Source organism: Eubalaena glacialis, chromosome 2, assembly GCF_028564815.1.
Source record: "Eubalaena glacialis isolate mEubGla1 chromosome 2, mEubGla1.1.hap2.+ XY, whole genome shotgun sequence".
NCBI lineage: Eukaryota > Metazoa > Chordata > Mammalia > Artiodactyla > Balaenidae > Eubalaena > Eubalaena glacialis.
In genome coordinates this window covers 3,799,029-3,819,751 of record NC_083717.1, presented here as the reverse complement: position 1 = coordinate 3,819,751, position 20,723 = coordinate 3,799,029, and the positions used below count along the sequence as shown (strand labels likewise).

Below are 20,723 nucleotides of genomic sequence, written 5' to 3'. Positions count from 1 at the left end.
AGATGAAAAAAGTTCTGGAGATGGATGGTGTTGATGGTTCTAAAGAAAGAAGGGCTGGGAATGATTACCCAATGTCTAGACAGGTCTCAGCTTGTGAAACTTTTAAGATGAACGGCTCAAAGAGGGACTAGACTTTTGATCACTGTCATTATAGAACAATCCCATTCTACCTACCCTGCTTTATCCATTAGCTACTTGGAGAACTTGCTAAAGGGAACGCTATTCTCATTGTGGCTTATTATGAGGATCATAATTCTAAGTTCAGTGACTACATTTTTGGCTTAGAATGAACCCAAAATATCGATGACCATGAACAAGCCCTTCCTCCTTGCCTGCTCTAGACTTTCTGGGTAAACTTGAAGTTTTGAGTATTGACCTCCATGGATATCATAAATGTTCTTGCCTTTGTAGCTTAGGCTATAGAACTTCCTCAAGGTCATTCCAGAATTGTTTTGTGGGTTTAAAACTAATGGCCTTTTTTTTCCCACAAATTTTTAATCTTCAAAATAAATGTGCTCCTTGAAGAATAAATTAGAAAATACAGGACTTCCCTGGTGGCGCAGTGGTTAAGAATCCGCCTGCCAATGCAGGGGACACGGGTTCGAGCCCTGGTCTGGGAAGATCCCACATCCACGGAGCAACTAAGCCCGCGCGCCACAACTACTGAGCCTGCGCTCTACAGCCCGCGAGCCACAACTACTGAGCGCGCGAGCCACAGCTACTGAGCACATGTGCCTAGAGCCCGTGCTCCACAACAAGAGAAGCCACTGCAATGAGAGGCCCGCGCACCGCAGTGAAGAGTAGCCCCCGCTCGCAGCAAGTAGGGAAAGCCCGCGTGCAGCAACGAAGACCCAACACAGCCAAAAATAAATAAATAAATAAATATTTAAAAAGAGAAAGAAAATACAGATAAACAAAAACAAAACAAAACCAGCCATAATTCCATGAAATAAATTGCAAAATCTTACGTAGTGTGTGTGTGTTGTTTTTTTAAAAATAAATTTATTTATTTATTTATTTTGTTTTTGGCTGTGTTGGGTCCTCGTTGCTGCGCGGGCTTTCTTTTAGTTGTGGTGAGCAGGGGCTACTCTTCTTTGTGGTCCGTGGGCTTCGCATTGCGGTGGCTTCTCTTGTTGCGGAGCACAGGCTCTCGGTGCGCAGGCTTCAGTAGCTGTGGCTCGCAGGCTCAGTAGTTGTGGCTTGCGGGCTCGAGAGCACAGGCTCAGTAGTTGTGGTGCACGGACTTAGTTGCTCCACAGCATGTGAGATCTTCCCGGACCAGGGCTCGAACCCGTGACCCCTGCATTGGCAGGCGAATTCTTAACCATTGTGCCACCAGGGAAGCCCCTTACGTAGTGTTTTGATCTTCTTTCATGCATGTATGTATGTGTGTGAAAGTATACACATATTTTTATATGTATAGATTCATACTATATGTATTTTAATACGTATTTTGAATATTTTTTAAGGAATTCAGGGCTTAAGTATTTCTTGCTGGGCAATCACAATGATGGTAAATCATCAATTTTTTATTCACTTTGTATACTTAGACCTTCTTTCAGTATAGCTTTAAGGAAGTAATGCTTTAAAACATAACTAACACTCAGTTTGGAATTAATATAATAATAGATTATCCAAGGAGTTGTATTACAGTGTTCTCATGCAGACTTGTTAATGAATTAGGACATGTGGTAAGTTAGAAACCCATTTATTTAGTTGTATTATTCGAAATAACAATTTATAAATTACTTTCCTTAGATAATGAAAGTTTTTCAAAATATTTTATTTCCAGAATCTTATTTTTGAAAAGCAAAAAGGAATAGTCATTTGTCAGAAAATTAGAGGAAAGATAGTATGTCAGCCCTTTAAATGTATCCCATATTACTATGGATTAATTTTGTACCTTTTTGAAATTATTATATTTTTTGCTGTTGCCAGATACCTCAGCTTCTAAGCTTAGATTTGTACATGTAGTACATGCTTTCAATAATTAAACACAGATGCATTTTTTTCCCTTTGTAATTGTACCATAAACTTTTACCCTCTAGAAATTTCAGCAACAGGGTATTCTTTAGTCATCCCCTGGGTGCTGATCCTAGAGTTACCATTCAAGTTCCCAGGGAGGGAGATTTGTAACAATGAATGGCAGTGCACCAGGCCATTGCACTGTTGCTTCATCAGCATAAAATAGTAACTAAGTCTTGTTATCTCAGCATTATGTCCTGCTGAGGAATTTTGTTTGCTTAACTGACCAAGGACAAGCAACTCTGGTTGAATACTTTGAACACAGATTAATAATGAGGTTTCATCAATAAATATTAGTATCTAGCAGCTATCCCCTTTACCTTTAAAACATACTCTGGACTGGGAAAGCAGTTACTGGGAAAACAGAAATCATCAGAGTCTGAGTCAGGGCTTGAGAAGGGATCTTCAGTTCTAGACTTTGAAACCATATGATGATTAAGACGTGGTCTTGCTCTGAACTCTTCAGGGGCCTACAGTTTACTGGGAGGGAGAAGAACAACAAGTAATTACTGTGGGGTGTGCTGGGGACAGTTAGTACAGGTGAATACGAAGTGCTGCCAGTTGGCCCTATTTGATCTAGCAGCCACTGGCCAAGTGTGGTAATTGAACACTTCAAATGTGGCTAGTGAGGCTGAGGAACTGAATTTATTTTATTTTATTTTATTTCAGTTATTCCGAGTTAAAATTTTAAAACTCATACTTGATTCATTTATGGGAAAACTTTTAAGACTGTTTGGAATCATTTGAGTCTGTGAATCTAGTTTTCAACTGTAAATTTTACGAAATCTGTATATAGATCAAGTATTTTTGATGAAAGTTTAGGATCTGAATTGAGATATGCTATGAAATACATGCTGGATTTTGAGGACTTAGTCCAGAAAAAATAAAATATCTCAATAATTTTGATATTCATTAGACAGTAAAATGCTAATATTTTGAATATTGGGTTGAATGAATATACTATTAGAATTCATTTCACCTCTTTATTTTTACCTTTTTAATGTGGTCATTGGAAGATTTTAAACCACCTGGCTCATGTGATATTTGTGTTAGTCCTGCCCTAGAGGCACAGGAAATCTATGAATTCTGCCCTTGCGGAATAGAGGGGCATCGCAAAGACAAAGTGACCTTTGAACCAACTCGTTATGGTTTATATGTGGTTCACGGGTTGGTGGTTGGGGACAGTATATTGTAGATAGAGGGATAATGATTTGAAGGTGTAACAAGGGAAAATAGCATGACATTAATAGAATTGTGAGTAACATGGCCGTTTTAGACAAAGAATGTAAAAACAGTCGCAATAAAAGGCAGAAAAGATTGTTTGGGACTGAAGTTTTTAGGAGGCTTCAATTCTCTGCTGTGATATTTGAACTTCTACAGTCAATGAAGTATTCATTGATGTTTTTGAAGTGGGTGAGTAACGAGATCAGATTTGTTTTTGGAGAATAACTCTTGGGACTGGAGGATCAGTGTGACAAGGTGGAGAGATGGGACTTGTCCTCACTTATTCACCACCTCGATTAAGGCGGTTGTCTTGGGATAGGAGAGGAAGGAATTCAAGACAGAGTAGGGGGAAGAGTTAGTAGAAGCTCACTGGGGTAAAGAGAAGAGACACAGGGTGACTTTGAGATCTCCCCCTGAGGAGCTCGCGATGCCGTTGTTTGAACTGGTGAGGATACTAGGGTAGTGTGTTATGGACAGAGGCTGAGGCCGAGGAGGTGATGAGTCTGAGCGTCCGGAGGATCCATGCCAGTAGGTCTTTCACAACACGTCTGCTGTTCAGGGGAGGGAGGTGGGTGTTTGAGAGAGAGTTTGATTTTTTTGAAGCAGTGGAGTCAGTTAAGATTTCCCAGGGAGACTGTAAACACAGGAGTAGGAAATTAACTTTAGTGCATGGGTTTCATGATAGCTTCTTTAGTTCTATAAAGGTAATTTTCCTTTAAGAACATCCTGAGTGTTTACCGCACTCGAGTGCTGTGCTTGGCGCCAAAGACGAAGCGAGAAACCAGGCAGACGTTTCTGCGTGAAAGGCGATCAAGCTCCAGAGGGAAAGGCCGGCAGTCCATGTGGGATAGGCCGGCAGTCCATGTGGGATGACACTGCAGTGTCGTAAGTTCCACGACAAGCTGCAGGGTAGCTAGGCCCAGGAAGGACCCACGTGAGGACAACAGAAGCTGACACTGGAGAGGTGTGGGCTTGATCTCCAAGGGGAAGTTTGTCACTTGTCCCTTTTTGGCAGATCTTTTACTTGTGATAAACCTCCCAACTGTACACCCACCCCCCATGACTATGTATGTGTTGGGCCCCAGGACCCTGGGCTCTTCACTGTGGTGTCTGTCAGCTGCTATCTACCCACGCTCTAGGTCCAGAGTCTTGAACCACAGCGATTTCTGTTGATGGCGTGGCCCGGTTGCTCTGTTGGCAGCGGTTACGGCAGGTTTGGTGGCACAGGAATGACTCCAGTGTGTTTGTGTGGTTCCCAGAAACGAGCATCCGTCAGGCCTCTGCGCTTTCCCGCCTGGGACCTGCCTTGTTTATGTCTGTCGGGGAGGAGGCATAAGTGACGGACCTGTGATGATGTGAAGGGCTCCTTCAGGTTGTTGGCCACGGTCCGCGGAGCAGGGGGAGGACAGAAGCCAGGTGGAATGGGAGCCTTTAGTAGCTGAATGTAAGACAGCAAGCCCCGGAGGAGTTGGGCAGCCTTGGGTTGCAATAACTAGAAAACCAGTAAGAAAAAGAATTTATTTACCATGAAAATAATATCTGTGAAAGCTTTTCACAGCACTGAATTCACTTAGCTACCAGTTATGTTTCATTATTGAAAGACTGCGTTTCATTTCCTTGTGTTATGTCAGCTTAAACACCTAAGACCGTGAGTGTTCTTGGAGGGTCCTCACCACTTCTCGGCCTCCCTGGCTTCCTCCTGCTTTCCTTAAAGATGCAGTTAAACCTGCCAGGAGCCTTTTCCCGACCACCCCATCTCACCCTCTTCTCTCTGTTGAGTGCTGCTTCTCTGTATAACTCTCAGCTTCTGCCCCTGGAGTCGTGTTCTGCCTGTCTCTTCCTCTTTGCTAGGCTGCTGGCCCTGAAGGACAAGGACTGTCTCATGTTCATCTCCCACCGGGCTCATAATTAGTTCTTAAATGATAGTTAAGTAAGTGAGTTGCAGAAAATATCAGAATACTGTACAGAGCTTGAAATCGCAGTGCAGCCATGCTTTAAGATATGAACACTTCAACTTGCAAGTGTTTGTATTTAAAAATTATTAAACAGAGGATAATATATTTCCCTCCTCCCCCTAAAATTTGACTTTAAGTGAGAATACTGTCTTTTGGAAAGTTGCATTTTCCAGTTTAAAGTTGATGTGCAGGGCTTCCCTGGTGGCGCAGTGGCTAAGAATCTGCCTGCCAATGCAGGGGACACGGGTTTGAGCCCTGACCCGGGAAGATCCCACATGCTGTGGAGCAACTAAGCCCATGCGCCACAACTACTGAGCCTGCGCTCTAGAGCCCGCGAGCCACAAGTACTGAGTCCGTGTGCCACAACTACTGAGCCCGCGCGCCTAGAGCCTGTGCTCTGCAACAAGAGAAGCCACCGCAGTGAGATGCCCACGCACCGCAATGAAGAGTAGCCCCCGCTCGCCACAACTAGAGAGAAGCCCACATGCAGCAACGAAGACCCAACTCAGCCTAAAATAAATAAATTTTAAAAATAAATAAATAAATAAATAAATAAAGTTGATGTGCGGTTTTCAGTTGTGAAACTAAAACAAATTTCAGTCCTATTTTAACTGAAAATTGGCTTGTTGACCATATTTTTTCTTTTTGTCCTCATTCTGTTAACTGACCCAATGTTATTATAATTAGCAATTATGGTAAAGCAGAGTTTAAGCAGGTAAATTACCAAAGGCACGTAATTGTCGTTTTTCCACATGAATTAAAATAGAGTTTAAAAAGTAATTAGAATTCCATTTTGGAGTTTGATACTTTGGTATATGTTTTTTTCCCCCATAAATCTAAATCTAAAGGTATGATTATAGGCTGCAGGGACTGATTATTCCATAATATAAATTGCTGATTATTCAGTAATATAGATATAATTTGGCATTTATGGTAAGGTAGATATAATACTTAAGTATTAGTACAGAGTAGCATATGCTAATAAAGAAACAAGAAGTGTAGCTAATATGTATTCTCCTGTTCTCTGAAGTTTATTTTAGAAACAATGACTGAATGTCAAAAGTAAAGAGGGCCAAATCTCAGTATTTTTGGTATTAAAGTAAGAATTCAGGTACAATCGAAGTTTAAAGTTACCTTCTTTATATATGGCTCCCCAGTTTTTCCTTTCTGTGGATAGTGGGAAGACTATTTTCGTCTCATGTAGATAGAAGTGGAACAGGCCAGGTCTTTTTTTAAATATTAAATTGGGTCATGTGCAGAGGTACTGGTCCCAGTTCAGTTGTTAATTAATGACAGATATGACCCATAAAATTAACTTTGTTTCTGTGTTCTCCTTTTAAAGATTTTTTTTTTTGGTATGAAAAATCCACTTATTTTTGTTGGTGACAGTTCATGAACAAGGCTGTTTGTTCAGTTTAAGTGTGTAATACTTAAGTCTTATAAATATTTGAGAGCTAATTTTTATTTGATTCATATATTGGAAGTACTTCTTGTTGCTTATTCTTTTAAGACTTCTTCCTTTGAATTATCTGCAGAGTAAGAAGCTGGTGGTGTCGACTTAAGAATTGTCTTTAAGTTTTTTATGTTTTTTTATAATACAAGTATATTGGACCAGAGGCCCGGTTTGCCCTAAGTCCATTCAGAAAGATTGAGTATCTTCTGAATAATAGTATACATAAAAATCACATAGGGTACTTAAAAATACAGATTCTTGACTCCCACCCCCATTACTCTCCACCCCCAGTAACAAGACTTTTAATCAGCACCCCTAGATGAGTCTGCTATGGATGATCCATTGACCATCCCGTAAGAAACACTAGTTTGTATAGTGTTAATACTATTGCGGTCACTTTATGAGTCCAGTAGACTAGACAAATGCCCCAGATTCTTGTCCTAATCAAACTCTATGGGTAATAATTCTCATTGTGATGAAATTGGGTAATACAGCACATAGAAAAAAATATAATTTCATTATGCAGAGAAAACTGATTTTTTTTTTTTCTGGCCATGCCGAGTGGCTTTGGGGATCTTAGTTCCCCGACCAGGGATTGAACCCGAGCTCTCAGTAGTGAAAACGCCAAGTCCTAACCCCTGGACCACCAGGGAATTCCCGAGAAAACGGATTTAAAAATTTTTAAATTTTAATTTAAAAATTTTTTCTTCCGGTTTTAATGAGATATAATTGCCATACAGCACTGTGTAAGTTTAAGGTGTACATTATAATGATTTGGTTTACATACATCATGAGGTGATTATCCCAGTAAGTTTAGTGAGCATCCATCTTCTCATATAGATACAAAATTTCAAAATAGAAAAAATTTTCTTTTTGGGATGAGAACTCTTAGGATTGACTTTCTTAACAACTTTCATATATAACAGCAGCGTTAATTATATTTATCATGCTGTACATTGCACTCCTAGTACTTCTTTATCTTATATACCTTTTGATCACCTTCATCCAAGAACCACCTCTGGCAACCACAAATCTGATCTCTTTTTCAATGAGTTTATTTTTTTGGGTTTTTTTTTGTTTTTTTCTTGTTTTTTTTTTTAAATTTATTCATTTATTTATTTATTTACCTACTTAGGCTGTGTTGGGTCTTCGTTTCTGTGCGAGGGCTTTCTCCAGTTGCGGCGAGCGGGGGCCACTCTTCATCGTGGTGCGCGGGCCTCTCGTTGTCGCGGCCTCTCCCGTTGCGGAGCACAGGCTCCAGACGCGCAGGCTCAGCAGTTGTAGCTCACGGGCCTAGCCGCTCCACGGCATGTGGGATCTTCCCGGACCGGGGCACGAACCCGTGTCCCCTGCATTGGCAGGCGGACACTTAACCACTGCGCCACCAGGGAAGCCCTATTTGTTTGTTTTTGAAGTATAATTGACCTACAACACTATGTTAGGTCCTGTTACACAACATAGTGACTCAATATTTCTATCTTCTCTTCCCTTGTGTGACTTCCTGACTATCTTTATTGCTGTGTTTGGATTTCTTTCTCTTTTTTGTGTGTATCTATTATAGATTTTCGGTTTGTGGTTACCACGAGGTTTATATCTATCTATCTATCTATCTATCTATGATTATTTTAAGTTGCTGATCTCTTAAGTTCCAACGCATTTTAACAACCCTGCATTTTTACTCCCCTCTCTCCCAGGTTTACTGTTTTTGACATCATATTTTACACCTTTTCGTTTTTTGTATCAATTACTTACTGTGGATAAGATGATTTTACTACTTTTGTCTTTTAACCTTCCTACTAGCTTTATATATGGTTGATTTACTACCTTTACTGTGTATTTGCCTTTACATTTCATAATCTTCGTGTTTCTAGTTGTGGCCTTTTTCGCTTAGAGAAGTCCCTTTAACATTTCTTGTAAAGCTGGTTTGGTGGTGCTGAACTCTTAGCTTTTGCTTGTCTGTGAAACTTTTGATCTCTCCATTAGATCTGAGTGAAAACCTTGCCAGGTACTCATAATGTTTTAGGTTGTTTTTCTTCATACTTTAAAATTTTAAGTTGGAAGTTAGATGCACTTTTATATTTTGCTTTTCTCATTAACCTCATAATTTTTTTTTATCATGTTAAGAATCCATTAGCATTTCATTGCTTTTATAGTATTGCCTTATATATTAGATCATTATTTACTTAACCATTCTTCTGTTGTTGGATGTTTAGACTGTTTCTAATTTCTTTCTGATAAATAACACTGGAATGAACATCTTTGTGGGAAAAATTTTTTTCTATGTATACAATTTTTTTCTCCCCTTTCCCCTAAAAATATTTTTAAAAGCTTTTGAAACATACTGTCAAACTGTTTTCCAAAAGGGTTCATCTAGTTAAAGTTACCAGCAGTAAACTAGAGTTAACATTCATCTTCACCAGCATTGTGTTCATTTAAAAAACCCATAGTTTTGGTTCACTAGACAAAATGGTATATAATTATGTAACCATCCTTCATTGTGGTTGATAACATGTTTTGTGTGTATGTAAAAATAAGTTTGATATTTTATACTAAGTATTTTTTCTACCAAGAGTTTAAGTTTTCAAGAGTTCTTGAGGAAACTTGTTAGTGATCAATCAGTGGTAATTCCCTTGAATTTTTCTCAGTGGTTTGAGCAGTTGATAATAAACAGGGACAGTGTCTTTTTGCCAGAGATCAGAATATTAAAAATACTGAGTCCTCTTCTGTTCTCTTTCTGCACATTTTGGAAATTGAAGGTTTAAGCTGGTCTTCAGTTTGGAGTTAATTTATTAAGAAAACAAAGTTCTTATTTCTACTAGAAGCTGTTTATAACAGCAAATGAGCAACATTTCAAATGAACATCTGTCCAAAAATTTAGTGGTAAGTAAAAGCGTGAAATATTAAAGTTTTACCATTCATCCACCGTCAGTAAACCTCTTCTTTTTTTTTTTTTTTACAATTAATTAATTTATTTTTGGCTGTGTTGGGTCTTTGTTGCTGCACGCAGGCTTTCTCTGGTTGTGGCAAGGGGGGGTCTACTCTTCATTGCGGTGCACGGGCTTCTCATTGCGGTGGCTTCTCTTGTTGTGGAGCACGGGCTCTAGGCGCGTGGGCTTCAGTAGTTGTGGCACGCGGGCTCAGTAGTTGTGGCTCATGGGCTCTAGAGTGCATGTGGCTCGTGGGCCTAGTTGCTCCGCAGCATATGGGATCTTCCTGGACCAGGGCTCGAACCCGTGTCCTCTGCATTGGCAGGCGGATTCTTAACCACTGCGCCACCAGGGAAGTCCATCAGTAAACCTCTTCTAATTATATGTTCTACTTAGAATTACTGTTATATCTATCTCTTGATTTCAGACATAACTCTTGCCTCTATTTCTTGGTTTATCAATTTTGAAGATTCCCTGATTTAAAAAAATTAAGGGCTTTTCCTCTCTTCTCAGTGTTTGGTATTTATGTAAGTATTTTCATTTCTTATATTATTTCCTCTGTTACTTTAAGTAGTAAATGTGAGCCTGTATCTCTCTCTCTCTCTCTTTTTTTTTTTTTAAACTTTTTAGCCATGTGGGCATGCGGGATCTTAGTCCCCTGACCAGGGATTGAACCCGTGCCCCCTGCAGTGGAAGCACAGAGTCTTAACCACTGGACCACGAGGGAAGTCCTGTGAGCCTGTATCTCTGTCGTGTTACTCACTGAGATTCCTAGACCCTGAGTTTCCCCTTGTGCTGCTGATTTCTGGAAACTGCCTCCAGGCAGAATGGTGGTGGGTGTCCGTATTTTGTTTCTTCTCTCTGAACTGCTTGTTTTGTTATACAAGGCCTGAAAATACTTGTTTCCTATATTTCCTTTACTTTTCTAGTAGTTTATGGCAGGAAGGTAATTTCAGATCCTCATGTCTTTTTTTTTTTTTTAATTAATTAATTTATATGGGCTGCATCGGGTCTTCATTGCTACACGCAGGCTTTCTCTAGTTGCGGCGAGCAGGGCTACTCTTTGTTGTGGTGCATGGGCTTCTCATTGCGGTGGCTTCTCTTGTGGAGCACAGGCTCTAGGCGCGCGGGCTTCAGTAGTTGTGGCTCGCGGGCTCAGCAGTTGTGGCTTGCGGGCTCTAGAGCGCAGGTTCAGTAGTTGTGGCTCACGGGCTCTACAGCACAGGCTCAGTAGTTATGGCGCACGGGCTTAGTTGCTCTGCGGCATGTGGGATCTTCCCAGACCAGGGCTCGAACCCGTGCCCCCTGCATTGGCAGGCGGATTCTTAATCACTGCGCCACCAGGGAAGCCCCCTCATGTCTTCTTAACTCCTGAATCTAGTGGTTGTTTCATGGCCCTTGTATTGAAGTCTTCAGAGTGAAACAAGTTCCCCTTCTTTTGAAATTTTCCTTCTCCTTGACTTTTAAATACCATCTTTTCCTGTCAGGCTGTCTACTTCTGACTTTGTTTCCTTTACTGGATCCTCTTACTTAGTACCTTAGTTATATTAATTGCGTCAGTAGTTGTAGTAACACCACCAGAGGTCACGGTGCCAGACCCAAGCTAACTTCATGCCTGTGTCCTCACTTTACCTCATAACGCAGCTGTGTGGTGCTCCCCAGGGGCCTGTCCCCTCTCCCTCTGTGCTGATGGCTTTTATGTTTTTAGCGCTGATTCTATACTGAGCTCCCAATCTGGGTACCTGGCAGCCTGAGCATTTCCACCTGGACTTGAAAAGGAGTTCCAACCTACTACAATCTAAGTGGAACTCCTCTGTGTTCCTCTCTTCATCCTGTTCTTCATCTTGACATTATTTAACCCATGGTTAAACACACACACACCAAAAATCATGCTTCACATAAGCAGACATACAATCTGCATGTTAATATAATTTCCTAATTGTTTCTCGCATCTGGCCCTGCTTCTCTGTTCCTACTCTTCTTGTCCTGTTGCCTCTCTCATCTTCTGTCTGTACCGACCTCCTCACTGATCGCTGCCTCTAATTGTGTTCATCTAAAATCTGCAGTATTTCAAAATTTTGACTCAGAATGTACTTCCTGGCTTAACTTCTCCAGTTATTCCCTAAATGCTGCTGGGTAACGTCTGCTTTTGAACATGACACACAAACTCTCCTTGTTCTGGCATTTGCTTCTCTTTACATCTTTCTCGTGCCTCTCCTCTCACCTGCCCTCTGAGTCGGCATCCTTCCCTGAGTGCACCGTGCTTTTTTTTCAGACGTTTGTTCTTCTGCCTCCTGTTTCCCCTGCTTTGACCTGGCTAATTCTGATGTATTCATTTCTGAGGCTTATTCCCTTGGTTCCAAGTCTCTTCGATTTTGCTCCTACACTGTCCCATGTGTAGCTCTAGCATGAGGTCTGTTATGCACTTAAATGACCTTTGTTTCACGTTCTTTTACTACATTATGAGGTCCTAGAAGACAAGACTAATTTTTTAATCGTATTCGTAACCTTAGCACCGCTGAGTGTTTGACGCTTAGTCCACTTTTAGTCCTGTCTTAAATGGTGACACAGTTGTCCATCCTTGTTCCCAAACTAGAAATGTGGATGGTTTCCTAGTTTCCTCTCTTTATCACATGTAACCATATCCAAGTCCTTCAGTTTTGCTTTTACTTGGGTATATATGTTTGCATTCTTTTGTTCACTTGTTTGTTCATTCAACAAATTTCCTTCAGTGCTCCTGTATGCAAGGCTGTGAACTAACTATACTGTGTGCCAAACATTGCATTGAATTTGTAGAATTTATAGATTAATTTTTTAAGAAGGAACACATTTACAAAATTAAGGAACAACAGTTTATCTAGAAGTACTCCTCATTTTTTTTTTAAGCTTATTTTTTTTAAAGCTTTTTGTTAAGCTTATTAACTGTGTTTTAACAATTCTTAGTGTGAATGGGATTTTTAAAATTCTGTTACAGTTTCTAACTTGTCATTGCTCATGTATCAGAAACTGATTTTAAATGATCTTTTTATCTGGCCAACTTATTAAACTTCTTAGTAGTTTTCATGGACTTAGGTTTTCAAATATTCATTATGTCAGTGACAAATATCAGGGTTGTTTTCCTACTGGGTATTTATGAGTTAACTCATTTTTCATGTCTCAGTACATTTCATATCTTAGTATTGTACATTTGTTGAATGAAAGCCATGGTACTTGACATGCTGGGATTTTTCTTTTTTTGGCTGCACTGCGTGGCTTGCAGGATCTTAGTTCCCTGACCAGGGATTGAACCCAGGCCCTGGCAGTGAAAGCACCAAGTCCTAACCACTGGACTGCCAGGGAACTCCCCCTGGAATTATTCTTGACTTTAATGAAAATGCTTCTCTCAGTGTCTTGCTGAGTATGATGTTTATTTTGAATAATAATTTAAAAAATCAAATTAAGGAGGCATCACCTGTTCCTCACTTGCTAAGAGTTTTATCCTGAATCCATGTTGAATTTTATCAGTAGCTTTGTTGGTGTCTGTGGAGATGATCAAGTTAATCTGTTAATGTAAAGAATTACAGTAAGAGATTTCCAGAAGACAGACTCCCTTAATATTTCTGCTTTTTCCTGATTTATTTAATGCAGTGCTAGATTTGAGTGCTAATGTTTTATTTAGTATATTTTCATTTATATTTATAAGTGAGGTTGGTTTGTACTTTTCTTTCATTTAATTCTCTGCTTTTGTTTCAGAATTATGCTAGCCTTATAAACTTTGTTAAGGTATTTCAGTTTTTTTAAATTGAGAAAACTGTTTAAATTTGAATTGTTTAAACAACAGGAATTAGTTATTTCTTAAAGCTGTAGTACAGTGTGTCTCTAAAATTGTTTAGAAAGTTGCTGTTTCTTGGCGTCTTTATTTCCCCAAGTCTAGTGAAGTATCAGGAGCAAAGAACTTTAACACTTGTTGAATTTTCTAGATAAGGTCCTGGGAAATGATTTACTATATAGAATTGCTTGTTATATTAACAGAGTTGGTTTTAGTCAGAGAAGCACTGTTATCCAGCTAAGTCATCAGGATATGGAATTAGTCTGGAAGAGAAACACATGGAAATCTGTCTTCATGGATAGATTTTCTTCATAGAAAAATGCTCTTTGGTGATAGTCTAAATTCAAAGCTAACATTTATAGGAAAATGGTCTAATTTGTATCACTGAGTAGAATATTTGCATAATTACCATGTTTAAAAAGACCAAAGGTAACCGTTTTATAAATGTATTCAGGTCTCGGGTTATTTTTACTATTTTCTTTCATTTTTATTTCTCTATTTTTGGCTGCGTTGGGTCTTCGTTGCTGTGCGTGGGCTTTCTCTAGTTGAGGTGAGCGGGGGTTACTCTTCCTTGTGGTACGCGGGCTTCTCATGCAGTGGCTTCTCTTGTTGCAGAGCACGGGCTCTAGGGGCACGGGCTTCAGTAGTTGTGGCTCGCGGGCTCCAGATGCGCAGGCTCAGCAGTTGTGGCGCACGGGCTTAGTTGCTCCGCAGCATGTGGGATCTTCCCGGACCAGGGCTCGAACCCACGTCCCCTGCATTGGCAGGCGGATTCTTAACCCCTGCGCCACCAGGGAAGCCCCTACTGTTTTCTTTTGTAAAGCTTATTCTGTGATTTAGATTCATTATAATTAATTTATAGGCAAATAATATTTTAGAAGTTACAGTACTTTAATTTCAATAAAACTGATTCAGTGTATCCATCCACATTTCCCTTTTATAAAATTTTTATTAGAGTATAGTTGATTTACAGTGTTGTGCTAGTTTCTGCTGTACAGCAAAGTGCATCAGTTATACATATACATATATCCACTCTTTAATTTTAGATTCTTTTCCCATATAGGTCATTACAGAGTATTGAGTAGAGTTCCCTATGCTATGCAGCAGGTTCTTATTAGTTATCTATTTTATATCTAGTAGTGAGTATATGTCAATCCCAGTCTCTCAATTTATCCCTCTCTCCCCCTTCCCCCTTGGTAACCAGAAATTTGCTTTCTGCATCTTTGACTCCATTTCTGTTTTGTAAATAAGTTTATTTGTACCATTTTTTTAGATTCCACATATAAGCAATATCACATGATATTTGTCTTTCTCTGACTTACTTCACTTAGTACGGCAATCTCTAGGGCCATCTGTGTCACTGCAGGTGGCATTATTTCATTCTTTTTCATGGCTGAGTGATAGTCCATTGTGTATATGTACCACATCTTCTTTATCCATTCCTCTGCTGAATTTAGGTTGTTTCCATGTCTTGGCTATTGTGAATAGTGCTGCTATGAACATAGAGGTGCATGTATCTTTTTGAATTATAGTTTTGTCTGGGTATATGCGCAGGAGTGGGATTGCTGGGTCATATGGTAACTCTATTTTTAGCTTTTTAAGGAACCTTCGTACTGTTCTCTATAGTGGCTGAACCAGTTTACATTCTCACCAACAGTGTAGGAGGGTTCCCTTTTCTCCACACCCTCTCCAGCATTTATTGTTTTTAGATTTTTTGATGATGGCCCACATTTCCCTTTTTTAATTCAGTGTTTTCAAGTGTTCATAAAACTATGGGTGTATTATAGAAGTAATTGAACATCTGAATAATTCTAGGACTAATATGGCAAAGATTCTCAACCAGGGGCAGTTTGTCCCCATGAGACATTTGGCAGTGTCTGGAGACTCTAATTGTCACAGTGAGGGGAAGCCACTGTCATCTAGTGGGTGGCGGCTGGAGATGCTAGTGAACATTCTACAACGCCCAGGATAGCCTCCCGCAAAAAGAATGATCTCTTCCCAAATGTTAGTGGTGCTGAGGTTGAGAAACCCTCTTGTAAAAGGGAAGATGTATACACAGATACAAACAGATAGTATTAAAAAGACGTACTTTTTCTTTCAGCAGTTATAATTCTAACTTAATACGGTTTACAGTGTCCTTCTGCAAAGTGTATGAAGAGTATTCTGCTCTTGATTGACATCTAGTGAGACATTTAAAAATAAAAAGTAAAACTGAAGGTTGAGACTGAATAGGCATGTAAATCAGAGTTACTACTAATTGTTTTTCCAGTCTTAGGAAATTCACAAATAAGTAGACTAGGAAGAGAGGAAAGATTTGTTTATGGCTACTGAGAAATTATAGCTGCAAAGTAGTATGTGGTAAATTCTTAGCTGAAGTATCTCCTTTGTCTTTTACTTATATTCTTGATTTAATGTTAGAGCTTAGGATATGAAATCTTTCTTTTGATAGTTTTCTGAATAAATGCTGAGTTACCCATATGTAAGCCTTTTTATATTTTAAAAATTGCCTAAAATCATAGAATTTTAGAGCCAATGGGGACCTAGGTGGTTTAATCCAGTTTCTTCACTTACAGAGATTAAATAGTTCAGTTTCAGAGAGATGAAGTGATCTTTTCCGTTGTCTTACAACTTGTTAGGCCAGATCTTGAACTGGAACCCACAGCTCCTGACTTCTAGTCAAGTATTCTTTCAGGGTGAGGGGAAGTAATTAAGCACACTTTAAAAAAAAAATTTTTTTTTTAATTTATTTATTTATTTTTGGCTGCGTTGGGTCTTCGTTGCTGCGCGCGGGCTTTCTCTAGTTGCGGCGAGCGGGGGCTACTCTTCGTTGCGGTGTGTGGGCTTCTCATTGCGGTGGCTTCTCTTGTTGCGGAGCCCGGGCTCTAGGCGTGCGGGCTTCAGTAGTTGTGGCTTGTGGGCTCAATAGTTGTGGCTCGTGGGCTCTAGGGCACAGGCTCAGTAGTTGTGGCGCACGGGCTTAGTTGCTCTGCGGCCTGTGGGATCTTCCTGGACTAGGGCTTGAACCATGTCCCCTGCATTGACAGGCAGATTCTCAACCACTGCGCCACCAGGGAAGCCCAAGCACACTTTGGATTCTCTTTAACGCTTATGTTTTTTTCAAACTATGAATATTAAAACTGTTAAATTCTTATTTCCTTAAAAAGAATATATACACCTGCATATATGTTTTAAAATGAATTAGTATTTATGTTTATAAATCTCATGTTTAATTATAAGCGTTATGCCAGTTTAAACATGGATATTTCACATTTTTCACAGGCGACACCACCTCCAAATCAAGGGCGGCCAGATTCTCCTGTCTACGCTAACCTGCAAGAACTGAAAATATCCCAGTCGGCTCTCCCCCCGATCCCTGGAAGCCCAGCAGTTCAGATTAATGGAGAATGGGAAACTCATAAAGATAGTTCAGGGCGTTGTTATTACTATAACAGAGGAACACAGGAAAGAACTTGGAAACCCCCTCGTTGGACTCGAGATACAAACATAAGCAAAGGAGATTCCCAGAGTCCAGGAGATCAAGAGGTATGAGGAGTTAGGGGGTCAACCAGTGAGTTACCGAGCTTTTTCTCTTCTTGTTCCTCAAAGAAGTGAATAGGTTTGCTTCTAACCCTTGAAATCTCTAAGATACTAAATCTTTTTTCCACGTTTTATTATATTACTGCTTGTTGCTTCCTAATCTCTAACTAGTGGACAGCGGCTAGCCTTGTAGCATGCTTACTAGTTCCAGAATTAACTGGGTTAATGTTGCCTAGTGCCAGTAGTTTCCCTCATGCGCTAGAAGATACTAATTCAATCATTGTTATTGCCCAAGGAGTGACATCTTTTAGAAAAAGGAGAGAAAATATGTGATATGATTTAGCCAAACAAATAAAAACAAAGTTATTTAATTGACACTTTTCTTTATGGTTTGGTGGGGCTAGCAAGATACTTGTCAGTTTTTGTTAGAGATACAAGATCACTTTTTATTTCTATGTAGGGGAAATAAGTGTAATTCCTTTGCTGTGAACGGACCACCCTCGAAGTCTGACAGTTCACTCTGTATCGTTATTTTCTCTAACATGTGTCCATGCTGTCTCCCCACCTGCCTTGGTCTCACCCCCCTCCCACCTCTCAGAGGGTGGTGCGGTGAATTGGGCAGCGGGGTTTTGAGAAACACTTATCTCCGAGGCCTGGAGAGAGTCCTTGGGACTGTTCAGATGGGCAGGAGAAGCTTGGGTAGGGTGGATAGAGTGGAGTTGAATCCTGCTGTTTGGTAGACGGCGGCCCCCGCACCCGCACAGGACACCTGCTCTTAGAGAGAGCAGCTGGCTTGTACAGTAAGAACAGAACTCCAGTTAGGTAGGAGCTGGAGAAGTCAGGTAACACATCCTGTATCTAGCAGAATCTGAAAGCTTCTTATAGTTAATAACCCCTCATCTTACCCTGTTTTTCAGTTGGATATTTATAGCTTTGCTTTGGTGGTAACTTGTACTTTTAGTGTTCAGGAATGAGGTGGAGGATAGTGAGAAATTGTTCATGTGTTACTATAATAAGGAAATGTTAGGAAAGTTATTTGAATTTGCGTGTCCAGAAAGATTTGAAAATAAGTTGTCCTGTGTATCAAAGTAAAATCTTATAATTTGGAAGAATTAGGGTAAGGGCTAAATTGTAGAATAATTTAAAGAAATTTGAAATACACATGGGAACTTTAACCCTTCTTAGCTTTCTATTTCAGTGACTAGATGGGAGTGATTAGTATGTCAGAGTCTGAGCTCACACCACTCACTCTCTGCAGGTATTGTGTAAAATAGGTATTTCCAGAGTGGCTGGAGCATATCTTCCAGTAACTTCTTGAGAAAGGTTGTGCATGGGAGGTAACACTGACACTGTGTGTGTGAAAAAGTCTGTATTCTGCCCTCCTATTTAATTGATAGTTGGCCTGAGTGAAAAATTCTAGGTTGGAAATCATTTTTTCTCACAGTTGCAAGGCATTTTGAACTTGACCTTACGGCGATCTCGGTCGGCTGCGTGTGGGGTGTCTCCAGGGTTGGAACCATTCGGTCTTCCCTTTCAGACTGACCCGTCTCTGCAGAAGTCTTCACGCCTGGACAGTAAGGGCCGCCTGGGTCTTGGTACCCGGCGTTTAGTTTGCACGTAGTTCCTTAGTCTCCCCTCTTTCTGTTTGGTACCTGCGTCCCAGTCGTGCCTGTTGTCTTCCAACTCAGCATCCCTCTTGAGAGGGAGTAAAACCCTACACTTGGGCTGGAATAAGGGAGGGGTGCACACCTAGTGGCCAGGCATGAGGAAGGGGAGTCTGGCGATTTCAGTCCTCAGTTCAGTACCCGCGGTTCCAGGGGGACCTGATACTGTCAGTTCCTGGGCCATTTGAAGATTTCGCTCCGCAGACCTGTTGGATTTCATCTTCCCTCCCTGGCGCCCGCCCCCCGCCCCCCACCAGTTTAGATTCTGCTTCCTTTGCGGATAATTCAGGTGTTTGTTCCTCTGCTTCTCAGCCTCCAGAGTTTTGTGGCTGTTGTGTCTCCTTGTGTTCTCCCTGTTCTGGACGGTTCGGGTCTTTCTAGGCTTGTTTCGATACTTTTATTTTAGTAGGGTTTGAGAGGGGGCAGGTGCTCGCCCTCTCATCCGAACTCAGAAGCTTGTCATTTCAGTGGTTGCCCTAGAACAGTGGTTCTCACGTGGGGCAGTGTTGTCTGCGGGGGGACCTAGGCAATGTCTGGGGATATTTTGGGTTGTCACCACTCAGCGGGGGCTACTGGCATCTCGTGGGTAGAGGCCAGAGAAGCTGTTGAGCATCCTGTGATTCACAAGACAGCTCCCACCGCGAGGGGCAGTCTGGCCCTAACTGTCCACGGTGCTGCTGATGAGAAATGCCGCCTTAGAAGTTGTAACTGGCGTACTTATCAAAGTCTGCGGTTAATCAGCATCTTCTTGCTCCTTGAAACCATACAAGAACTATACGTGCAGTGGTGCTATTGTTGTTTATTTTATTTCTATTTTTTAGCTCCCTTACTACTTGTTCTACATGGTGACTCTTAAAATGTATCCTCATACGTACCACTTTCTTTTTTCACATTTCTTAGGCAAATTAGATTATCTTGGATAACTTTATACTGTCTTAAGTACCTACTTTTAAATTTCCTTAGTGAGCCTCTGTTAGTGATAGAATCTTAGTTTTCATTTGCCTGGAAATTTATTTTTCATCCTTATTTTTCAAGAATATCTTTACCTGGTACACAGTTCTAAGTTGATGGCTTTTTATTTTTCCCTTGTTCGTTGAAGGCTTTATTCTCATGTTTTCTGGCTTCCATTGTTGATGTGGAAGATTTAACTTGTAGGTCTCTTCTTGCGGGTGGCTTTGAGGATCTCGTGTCTGTAATTTCACTATGATGTGATTAGGTGAAGTTATCTTTTTTATTTCCTTCCGGGGCTTTGTTGGGAATCCCAAATTTGAGGCGTTCCATCTTTGATTAGTTCTGGAAAAACTCTTAGGCATTGTCTATATACAGCTCCTGTCCCATTTTCTCTTTCCTCTTGTTTTGGGACTTTGATTAGATGAACGATTAATCTGCTTACTCCGTTTATCATGTCTCTTGATTTCCCTTATACTTTAACATTTTATTGCTGTGTCTCTCTCTGCTTGTTCCCAGTCATTTCCAAGTCAAGCTCCTGTTTGCTGTTTTTCTCTTCATCATGTATGTTTGTTTGATGTTAAACCAACCCTTGAATTTAAAAAATGTGTTATTTTTTATTTGTTTGGGGGAGCTTCCCCATCTTATTACTTTGAGAAGTTTGAAACATACAAAAAAAGTAGAAAGAATAGTATAGTGAGCTGCCAGGTACCCTTCATCTGGATTTACAAGTTGTTAACACTTTACCACATTTGCCTTATTACTTTCTCCCTACTTTTACCCTTCTAACTCTGCAGTAATTTTTTTTTCTGAATCATTTGGACCGGACAACATAATATTTTATTCTCTATGTATAAGGACTTTTTCCAGCAAAATCTTTTTGTGTGTGTGTGAAAAATACATGATCACACCCAAGAAATTTAATATTAGTATATTATTTAATACAAAGGTAATGTTCGTGTTTCTCACTTGTCAACTCATATCCTTTATAGTTTTTTTCCTGCAGTGAAGGATCCAGTGAAGGATCATATATTGCATTTATTTGTCATATCTTTCTTAAGTCTTATTTTCTACTTTATTTTTGATAATTTCAGTATATAGTCTTTAAGAGTCTGAATATGCTGTTTTTCTGCTGACTCTCACTCATGGCGTTTGTTTTACATCGTGTGTGTGTGTGTTTTA

The 20,723-nt window shown here is 40.2% G+C and overlaps 1 protein-coding gene across 6 annotated transcripts in view; it reads left to right on the top strand.

Annotated features, from left to right (window-relative positions):
• ARHGAP12 (Rho GTPase activating protein 12) overlaps positions 1-20,723 on the top strand; it is a 110,680-nt gene that overhangs the window by 46,488 nt on the left and 43,469 nt on the right. For 5 of the 6 annotated variants that reach the window (XM_061178041.1, XM_061178032.1, XM_061178022.1 and 2 more), the window contains exon 4: positions 16,672-16,935. The exons of the other annotated variant lie outside the window; for it this stretch is intronic. In XM_061178041.1, coding sequence (XP_061034024.1) covers positions 16,672-16,935 — 264 coding nt within the window. The remainder of the gene's footprint in view (positions 1-16,671; positions 16,936-20,723) is intronic. 6 annotated transcript variants of the gene reach the window in all.